General features: G+C 42.7%; 1 protein-coding gene across 1 annotated transcript; it reads right to left on the bottom strand.

Annotated features, from left to right (window-relative positions):
• Positions 1-3,869: 3,869 nt before the first annotated feature.
• Positions 3,870-10,903, bottom strand: popdc1 (popeye domain cAMP effector 1). Its single transcript, XM_018757124.2, has 8 exons — positions 10,763-10,903; positions 9,445-9,692; positions 8,610-8,734; positions 8,024-8,211; positions 7,736-7,844; positions 7,371-7,538; positions 6,270-6,411; positions 3,870-4,111 (listed from the first exon to the last, which is right to left on the bottom strand). The coding sequence occupies exons 2-8, from the start codon at positions 9,671-9,673 to the stop codon at positions 3,975-3,977; spliced, it is 1,098 nt and encodes a 365-aa protein (XP_018612640.1). The 5' UTR covers positions 9,674-9,692; positions 10,763-10,903; the 3' UTR covers positions 3,870-3,974.
• Between the last annotated feature and the right edge of the window lie 10 nt (positions 10,904-10,913).

Raw genomic sequence — 10,913 nt, 5'->3', positions numbered from 1 at the left:
ATGGTTTTTTGTTGTAAATATTAATGTTTGAAGCTCAGTGATGATAGCTCAGGGCAGGTTCAGGTAGGCAGCCTTGTGGAGGGGATGTACCTGCATGTGGACCCCTGGCACTGCTGCTACCTCTACCTGCTAACATACCTCATTTGTCGCACAGGCGCTGCGAGACATCCACTTACAGTCATGTGAAAAAGTACACCCTTTTTGAATGCTATGGTTTTACATACCAGCTATGCTGCCATGTTCTTTTGATAGCAGAGGCTTTCTCCTGGCAACCCTTCCAAACAAACCATACTTGTTCAGTCTTTCTAATCATACTGTCATGAACTGTAACATTCAATATGTTCACTGAGGCCTGTAGAGTCTGAGATGTAACTCACACAGTCTGACCTTGGGGTGAATTTGCTGGGACATCCACTCCTGGGAAGATTGGCAACTGTCTTAAATGTGTTCAACTTGTGAGAACTCTTCCTCACTGTAGAGTGATGGATTTTAAATTGTTTGGAAATGGCCTTATAACCCTTCCCAGATTGATAGGTAGCAACAATTGCTTCCCTAAAATCAATGCTGAAGTCTTTCCTCCATGACATTGGGTTACCACACAACTGAACACTCCAGACCAACAAACTGCCAAAACTTCTGCTTTTATAGAGGTGGTCACACTTGCTGATGATCAGTTAATCAAGGGCATTTGATTAGCAGCACCTGGCTGCTACTTACCCTCTTAATTCCTATGGAAGCAGTAAGGGTGTACTTAGTCTTTCACACATGGCTTCTCCATTTTGGCTTTATTTTTGCTAAATAAATCATGACACAGTGTAATATGTCATGTGTTGTTGTTCATCTGAGGATGTATTTACCTAATTTTAAGACCTGCTAAGGACCAGATGATTTTTTATTATGTCCTGATACCTAAAACCATAGAATTTAAAGAGGGTGTACTTTCTTTTTCACATGACTGTAAGTGTCACAACAATGCTAGCGCTTGGGATGAAGGAGCGGGGGCACAGAGCCAGTCCATACCTTCTTGTCTTGACGATGTAAAGCACTGATTTTACTGTTTATTTGCATATCGCATATTTTATAACCTCAGTTTGTGTATTTCCTTTGTTTCTGTGAATCATGGATTTTGAGGTCTTAAAAGTTTGACTTGATTGAAATAAAACCTATTATATTGGCATTAAGCCTATGTTTTGATTTTTTTGGGAAGCATTTATGTCTTGGTACAGTCTTCCAAGACTTCATTTTAACTCTAGTCATATACTGCATGTGTGAAGTAAACACACTGTGGAAAATATTGGACAGGCTACTATAGTTGTGCAACTTCTGATTAAACTGTTTAGCTCCTGTTGAGGAATATACTTTAAGAATGTGACTGCGGTGCTGCTCCCTCTTGATGGCTAAGTGCAATTACTATCAAAATTTCTGCAAACCCTTAAAAAAAAAAAAAAGGAAAAAAACTAAATCCATTGTTTCTACCACTTATTGATGGAGAAATAGCTTGTGGTTCTTAAGTCTTTTGTCACCATTAAACAGACAGATGCCAAAGCAGTATACAGTACTTTTATTGAAGACACATTCATGCAGAAAACATTCACTAACCATCACGAGATACTGGAGAAAAAAGGTAACATGCTGATAGGTAAGTGCTGTCAAGTGAAATTCAACTCATGGTGATCATGACCATAGTAAAGGAAGGTCTAGGAGTGTTCTGTCACTCTGTTTTGGGGAAATATTTGGATTATAAACTCAGACCACAAACACCTTACCTCCTGCGCTAGACCTGAGTCCACAACTCAGGCAGGGTGAGGAATCAGTGTTACTCACTGCACCAGTAATATTCACTTATACATTTGGTCACTAAATCATCTACTTTAAACTATGTGGTTCTATAAATGTACAAATTCCAATACACCATGATAATTTTATGTACAAAAACATCATGAATACTGTAGGTGAGCACAAGGACATTCTTCAAACTCCATCAGTGACTTTCCAAAGCTGTTTGAATGCCACCATTGAAATAAAATGTAAAAAATCATTACTAACAGACAGAGATTGTGGTGGTGCAGCAGGTTTGGCCAGGGCCTGCTCTCCGGTGGGTCTGGGGTTCGAGCCCTGCTTGGCGTGCTTTGCACCAGACTAGTGTCCCATCCTGGGCATGTCCCCTCCAGCTTTATGCCCTCTGTTGCCAGGTTAGGCACAGGTTTGCTGTCCCTCCACTTGGGACAAGCAGCTTCAGACAGTGTGTCTGCATGTGTGTATAGGCTGCCCCTGCCATCTGAAGGTCATTTGTTCCTTAAAAGGCCCCTTTCAGGGCAAAGTAATCTAGTAAGTAAGTTGAAAAGCACTGGGGACAGCTGGTAGAGTAGTGGTTAGAGCTACTGCCTTTGGACCCAAAAGTTGCAAATTCAATCTGCAACTCCAGCTATTATATTATGGTAAAATAACATTAAAATGGAAACAGTCAAGAAGGGAGGTTCGGGGGATGCAGTGGCACAGCAGGTTAGCCATACGCCTACTCCCTGTTGGGTGTGGGGTTCAAGTCCTGCCTGGGGTGCCCCGCAAGAGACTGGCATCCCATCGTGGGTGCATCACCTGCCCCGTTACATTATGGTGAAACAACACAAAATAACATTAAAATGGAAAGAGTTAAGAAAAGGGAGGGGGTGCAGTGGCACCGTAGGTTAGGCCTGTGCCTACCTTCTGTGGGGCCTGGGGTTCAAGCCTCCTCCTGAGCCCTAGGACAAGCAGCCTCAGGCAGTGTGCATGCACAGAGGCTTCCCTTTTAAAGGTCATTTGTTCCTTAAAAGGCCCCTTTCAAGGCAAAGTAATCTAGTAAGTTGAAAAGTATAGAGAACAGCTTGTAGAATAGCGGTTAGAGCTACTGCCTTTGGACTCAAAGGTTGCAGGTTCAATTCTCCCTCCCGCTGTAGTACCCCGGCTCATTGTAAGCTTCAGAGAAAATAATCAGCTATGTATCTGTAAAAGACACTTAACGCAGCTCTCCTTTTGATTGTGGTGGAAGCATATCAACAAAAAAGTCAATCTGAAAAATATGCATTGAGTCCAGTTCATATTAGGTCATGCAATTTAGATCCTCGACCCACAGCGATCATCTAGGACAAAAAAGCTGATACTTTTCTCAAAAGCAACTTACACTGTTAAGGTACTTCCAATTTTATACCCATTTATACAGCCATGTAATTTTTACTACAGCAACTTAGAGTAAATACCTTGCTCAAGGGTTCTACAGCTGGAAGTGGGATTCAAACCTGTGACACTTGGGTGCAAAGGCTACAGTTCTAACTGGTACACTATCAGCTCCCCCTTTGTAAAACAAAGTCAGTTCAGCTCCAGTAGTGTTTTCTTTACACCTGGTGTAACCATATATCGAAAGCATTTTAGTGGGCTGTTAAAGTAACGGGTCATTAAAACGTTTCCAAATTGAAAGAAAGAAAAAAAAAAAAAAAAAAGTTAATTTTTACATTCCAAAAGACCTATTGGAAATTTGGGATGTAAAAATTAACTTTCCAATTGGGCCATTGGAAAATTCTTAAAACTGAACAGTGAACTGTACTTATTTGCTATAACGCCCCTGTGAATTGTTTTTCATTTTTTCTGTCCTCTGCTAATTAAGGGAATAGAAATCCTGAAGAATGAGCAGAGTTCAGGATGGCACTATATGCTATGTGTGTACAATATACACGCTAAGTGCTGTCTGTTCTGCTGTCATACTGCAGGTTTGTGTTCTCATCTTCATGATTTTACTCAACTTCTATTGCCCTTATCTCTGGACGTCTCCATCACTGTGCAAGGTACGAGTGCAATCTAACTAACTAAAGAGATGGAAGATGTGATTCTCTGACCGACTGCTTTCCACCATTATAAATTCATTGCCAGGATAGGACAGGTAGCAGGGCGCAAGATTTCAGGTGATGGTAAGAAAGAGAAGGTGACAATCTTAAATTCAAACCCTAGACCTGCTCCAGGTCTTCCACGGATGTCCTGGGGGCAGAGTGCTTTTGCGTCACGGAGTCCGAATCAAAGACATCATCTTCCATTGCCTCTTCAATAGGTTTCATCGGAGAAGATTTTATCGCTGGGGATTTTTCTGGAAAACACACAGAAAAATTGGCTTTAGATGAAGACGACCGACAAAACACCACCAGAAGTCAGCATGTCGTTCATATCAAACCTCTGATGCGATTAATTTCTCTCATCGCTATGTATTATAACGTATCCAGTGGCAAATAGCCTTCACTGAAAACTACATTTTTATAAAACATATTTAGCATTGAGATGATGCATAAACATATTCTCACAAAATTAAACCGAGGAAACGTGTAGAATGCAAACGGAAAGAGAACGTGAGGCTGCGTGTTGCGCGAGAGTCTGAAGTGCACAATTTTGTGAGGAATGTTGAGGAAGGTGTGAGAAATGCATTAGTCATTAGCACAGCAATAACACCAGTAACCGTGACGACTGAAGGTTTTACCTGATGATGAAATTAAGTGGGCACTACAATGGGAACCAGAAGTAAAAGAAGATCATGAGCTGGACACCATTTGTTCAGTGTAAATGATTTCAGTAGTGTGACGGTGGGTGGAGGTGTGCAGAAACAGTGTGCTTTAAACATCTGTCTAAGGTCTAGAGAGAAACGGACCAAGAAACTTTCTAAGTGCTACACAAGTCTGAGCAGCAGCTACAGGATGAATTTGCTTGAGGTTACTGCTACTAAAGGAGGTTCCTTCAAACAATGTGATTGTTATCTCTTAAATTAGACTGTCTTTATTATTATTATGACATATGAAAATCAGATGACATTTTACAAGTCATTCACACTGAAAACCAAATCATTTATTCCTCAACTGAAATTATGCTCCTGATATGGAAAACACGCCTTTACGGGCATTTTTAACTTTGCATTGCAACAAAGAATGGACGGATCCTGCTCGTTCAAGACCGCATCGTCACATGGAAGACAGAAGTTTTACCTGAGACGATGTTGCATCTGCTGCTCATTTTCAAGTAAGGCTTTGGTTTTTTATCAAACATTCATCAGAGATCTTCTGGAAACAACAGTGCCATGGAAGGTACATTGTGCTTTCTGCTGATTCAGAAGTCATTCCAGATCTCAGAGCAACATTTATCAAAGGAGAAGCTACAGCTGATTCTTCACTTCTTTCAGATCTTGCTGTAACGAGGGATTAATTGGACGTTATGGTTATGGTTTTGGCTGAGCCAACACTCATTCCAAATCTCATGAAGACAAGTAGTGGAGGAGTAGTTATTGTTTGTGCTTATTCAACACTCAACGTGGAACTCGCAGTAAGAGAGTTGGTTATGGTTCATGTTCAGTGACACTCAGGCCAGGAATGCAAGGGAGGTTGCGGTTACAATCTGGGTTTGTCTGACGTTTTGCCAGACAGGTGACATCACCAAGCTTCAACCCATGAGTTTAGAAGGGAGAAGTGGAAGGAGAAGACAAGGAGAAAAGGTGTCTTACAATGCACCTGTCAAGGGATGTGGGGACACGCTCAGTCAGAGGGGGGTGGCCTGTGTCACTGCTGGAGGGGGACAGAAGGGGACAGAAAATCAGCACAGTGTCAGATGAACCTTAGCCAGCATGGGGAAGACGTGGTAATAAGTAGAGTGTAGAGCAAGCCAGCCTCCCCCTGCTTGGGACAACAGGGATGGAGGTGGAAGGAGGAGTCACATTGGAGGCTTTCAGAAAAACTGGCCATCTTTCTACCAGTTACCGTCATGGATCATGGACTTGGGAAAGAGGTGAAGAGGCCAAGGACAGAGAAGCTGCATGTAGCCCATCGCATACATTCTGATACCCTAAACTAAGATCCTCTTCAACAGCCACTGCTTCAGCTATGCTTCTTTTTTGAACAACTATCCAAGACTTTCCGGAAAAAGTAACCCGAGCCACCCAAATCTTATGATGAAGGATTCTAAAACTAGAACAGAGAAGGTTTATTGTCATATCCGAGTTATTTTTAAGGAATTAATTACATATTAGAACCGCTTCGACAACTGATCGACAGCAAACCCTATCAGGATTCGATAAAACAGATCCAGGACCAAAAAGAGAGGGTCAAAAAAGTAACCAGGAATACTAAGCACCGAGTAAACGGGAAAAGTAAAATCAGAGTGAATCGGCACATGGGAGCGACAGCACCAGGACATAAGTATGTTAGACACTGACTTTTGAATCAGCGGGTGCATGTGTTACCGTGGTATAGAGGGCAATGAGCACTCACGGAGGGAGGAGCTAGCAGAGCTGCCACGTAAGAACTCTTTGAGCACATCATCTGTGTCACTGGTGCTGGCCATGCTGTTCCTCATCTGCATCATAGACACCTGAGAGCAAAGACTGGGCTGGCGGTCCATCTTCTTCACTGCCTGCAAAGCACAGGATCACCCTTAAATGCCTGAGAGGCCAAGTGATGCGGCTTGTTCATCGTTAGCCGAGCCACCAAAATTTGGTAGATTTTTTATGAAATAGACAATAAGAGAGAACCGGAAAAACTAAAATTTTCAGATTTTTTTTTTTATATGATCTGGATTATATGGGCATCAACTTACACACACACACACACACACACACACACACACACACACACACACAGAACTGAAACCGGAAGACTGATCAGAATTCCTTTTGCTAGGCGTCCCGTCCTGGGTGTGTCCCCTCCCCCTCCGGCCTTACGCCCTGTGTTGCCGGGTAGGCTCCGGTTCCCCGCGACCCCCTCTGGGACAAGCGGTTCAGAAAATGTGTGTGTGTATTTCTCACTTCAAGATACATTAACATAAAACTAGTTTAAAATTCCTGAAAATTAGAAGTTTGTCTCTACAAACTCTAATACAGTACAGATTGTTGACTGACGCAGCACTGTTACCTGCAACTTTCATTCTCATAGAGACTGCATTCATCTACACACATAAATGCCAGATGTAAGCAGTAAACACTGAGGGGAACAAGTTGAAATAAGGCGGCTGCATATTCCTATTTTTTTTGGTTAGCTTTATAGTCACTCCTCAGATTATCCAGTAAACAGTCTGCATTCATTCCACTACAGACACAATTTTAGAAAATACACTAACTAGAAAATATGCATGAAAAATATATTTTGGAAAAACATCTAACTCCAAAAGTTTGTAACTTGGACATTCGTAACCCCAGGAGCAACTGTACTCACTTATGTGGAAGTGAGAGTTCAACAGGGATCAGATATGATGCTCTTAGCTTCTGCTTTCAGGCTGTTCGTCAATCATCGGGTTGAGTGATGGTTCTTCTCTAACCTATGAACTCTATGTAACCACAGAGGAGTGTATCTAATGAAGAGAGGGTAAAGCCCCACCTTGTCACTCAGTGTGGGGTCATTGAGGGAGTACAGCTTGTTGGTGATGTCTTTCCCAATGAGGTACCGGAACACCTCGTTCAGAAAGGAGTCCGCCTCCAGGAAGTATGTCAGCCTCTCCCTGGACCAACACAGGAATTTGCAGTTTTCTTCTGCCGTGATGGTCACCTGTCAATCAAGAGTCACATGTTTACCATAATCATCATAGTGCTAGCAATACAATCTAATCAGCAACGCATTCTTTGTGTATTAGTGACCAACACCCTACCTAAAGATATAATATAGACACTGCAGGCCAAACAATCAGATCTGAGGTGACATTATAAAAACTCAAAAGGAAAACGATGTAAATGGGTCACATTTACCTGAAACTTCTCACCCCTGTTCATCTGAGTAGACCGGAACTCTGGAGAATCAATGAAGGCATTGCTGTAGATATTGTGGAGGAAGTGACCCCGGTATGACACCTTCATTCTACCAAAGCAAACACATGACTGCGGTAAGAACGCTGTCAGTGTGAGGTCACAAGAGCAGCGGTCAGTCTTGTGAAGACCACGTATCATCTTCCGAAAGGAATCCCAGCTAGCGAAGGCGTGCGTGTATGCAAGGGGACGGTTACCATGGAAAGTGCATCCAACAAAGGCAAGACCTACTTCCCCTTCAACAGGATGCTCAGTCGCTCATCCACAGAGGTCTTGTCTTCGGCGGCATACACCTGGCCCTTCTTCAGCATCTGAATGGTGCAGAACTGGCCTGTGAGCTTCTGGAACAGGTCCTCTCGCACATGCAGCGGTTCAAACAGCCGCTTATACACATGGTGCAGCTCCCGGTCTATCTTAATCTGAGGCAAGAAATGCAAAAACAGAGTTTACACGAAGACGTTTCATAACTATGGCCAATACCATTTCTTACAGCTGGCAACAGTCATGAAAACAGCATTAGACCATACAATAGCATGATTAAAGTGTGTAGAGCTGTAGTTTTCTATACACACTTATCCACTGTTAATCAGTCTAAACTTGTTCCTAAAAATTGACAGAATATAGAAAAAATGGATGAAGAAATTACCGCATTATTTTTATGGAGAAAAATTCCAATGTGTTCCAATCCCATCTCAAGTTAACCCTAAAATCACTAACTGACATAGATTGTTCCCAGAAAATAATTTAAAAAAAATGTATGCTCATTATTTCCTTTTTTCATTTGAAATTGTAGGGTCCCAGGTGCCCCGATACTCACTGGTCTCCTTTTATACAGCAGGTACAGGAGGTGCATGCCATTGATGACAAGGAATACCACGTTCCAGATCATAATGTCCAGAGTACACCTGTACAGTGTTGCCCAAGTGATGAAGAGTGAGCATCCTGAGGGCACGAGAACAGGAGAAGTCTGAGTGGCAGGATGATGCCTGATGTTTGTTTGATGGTCACATGGTGCCATGTGCCGAAAGAAAACCGACATGACCCAACTGGGATGGGCCAATTAAAAAAAAAAAAAAATTCATTAAAGAAAGCACAACAGGCATGTTTTTATGAATAAGCAATATGGTTACAAAATATGAATATTTTACTAAATTTATCAGAATAATTGAAGAACTCCGTACAGTATATGGCTCATTTATTTAAATGGAGGAAGTCAGGATAAGTCCCACTGTGGCGAATGCGTCTTCCTGCTTCCTCTACATTTATTCATTTAGCCGATGCTTTTCTCCAAAGCAACCTGCAATCTTAAGCTACTTACTGATTAATAAAGTTGGGAAATTCTACTGGAGCAATTTTAGGCTAAGTACTTTACTCAAGGGAGGTGGGAATCAAATCTACAACCTTTAGGTTCAAAAACAGTAGCTCTAATCATTGCGCTACCAGCTATCTCATCTCTAGGGGGCAACCGTTTTGAGGGAAGAGCTTAAAAAATTAAGTAGAACAATTTTACATGTAATGTAAGGTATTTCAATATTCAATCATCACTGAAGCAACATTAGAGACACAGTGGTTTAAAGGCCAGATTTCCCAAAGGCTCAACCTCTGCCTCGTGGGTCGTACCATAGACCACCGGAGAGAGCAGCGGCACTCACCGACCATCACCATCAGACGCAACAGGATCATGTGTAGGCCAAGGGTGGTGGGGATGGCCACACCCAAGGCCAGGCATGCATTGGCCAGGTGGAACATCAGATGATGGGCCTCCTCCCAGTACTGACAAGATGTAGCATTCTGCTCCAGCTCTAGGCCCTCTACGATGCCAGTAATAATGGTCGGCACCATCGTGTAAAACACGGGGGTCACCTCTGTGGACACGGACATCTTGCTGCGTATTCACCTTCTGAAAAAGGAGCAGAAAATACAGAGAAAGGTAAATATTCAGATTCTAAGATCTTCAGTTATGGTTGATGCAGGTCAGTTTGTGTGTAAATGTATCCCTTTTCCAGCAGGAATGGCGAATTCATCAATTGATGCAGGATCTAGCCTGGCTGTGCCCAGTTCCCAACTGAAATCTGTACCTGGGAACAGTTTATTAACGGGACAATGAGCACCAGGGGCAGTCAATTACCAAATGAAGACATGTAAAAAGGGAGGAGGAAGAAAGCAGGTGTGAGGCAGCTGGCTGTGAAATTAGGAGTGTCATTGTCTTTGGTTTTATTTTCTGGGCAGCATGGTGGCGCTGCTGTCAAACAGCGCCTGGGGGGGTGCGGGAGGATGTAGGTTTGAGGTTTGATCCCCATTCAGTCCGAGAGTGGAGTTTGCCTATTCTTCTAGGAAATAATATTAAGTATTAATATTCGGTGTTTTGATGGTAGCGCTCAGCACCGGCCGGGGAGAATCGGCGACTCCGACGTTGTCCGTTATTTTTTTGGGGAGCGACGGCTCTCTTACGCGTCCTTTCCCCGCACTTTTCAGTCCCTCTTGTCGAATGCCTGAACCATGATGTGTGTTAGACTATTTAACGAACACAGACGGACACGTATAACCGACGCTTCCCGATACACGTGCAGTCTTTAGCTGCTAAAATATCTGAAACAATATATAAAACTCATAACCAGACAGACCGTGAAACCGCACGTTCACGTAGGAAATCGGACCGGGAGAACCCTGTTCATTACATGAATTTAAAGGACAAATAACGCAGTGACGCTCAAAACGTGCACGTGCGTCAGTTTAGCGCTTAAAAAAAAAAAAAAAAAAAAAAAAACAGTGCTAGTCGAGTTTTCCTTGTGTAACGCGAGGAATTAAATAACAGCTATTTACCGAAGAACGAGTTCAGTATAACAGACCGCAGGACAGGGACACTTTAATAAATTAAAAAAAAAAATTCATTCTACTAAGACTAAGAGCACAAGGAGTCCCTGTGTGACCTTCTCAAACGGCGCACAGCGCAAACCTGCTGAAACTTACCTTTCAGATGATCAACATCCCCAGGTAACGGCAAAATAGGAAAATATGTGATTTAAAAATGAGAGAAACTTCGGTGAAGTGTCGGCGTAGCTGTCAAAGTGAACGTGTGAGTGTCGAGAACGCGCAGCGCATTCCAGCGCGCTGACAGAGA

The sequence above is a fragment of the Scleropages formosus genome, chromosome 8 (assembly GCF_900964775.1).
Source record: "Scleropages formosus chromosome 8, fSclFor1.1, whole genome shotgun sequence".
Taxonomy (NCBI): Eukaryota; Metazoa; Chordata; class Actinopteri; order Osteoglossiformes; family Osteoglossidae; genus Scleropages; species Scleropages formosus.
Note: the sequence above shows the minus strand (reverse complement) of the source record. Positions and strands in the feature narration are given on the sequence as shown.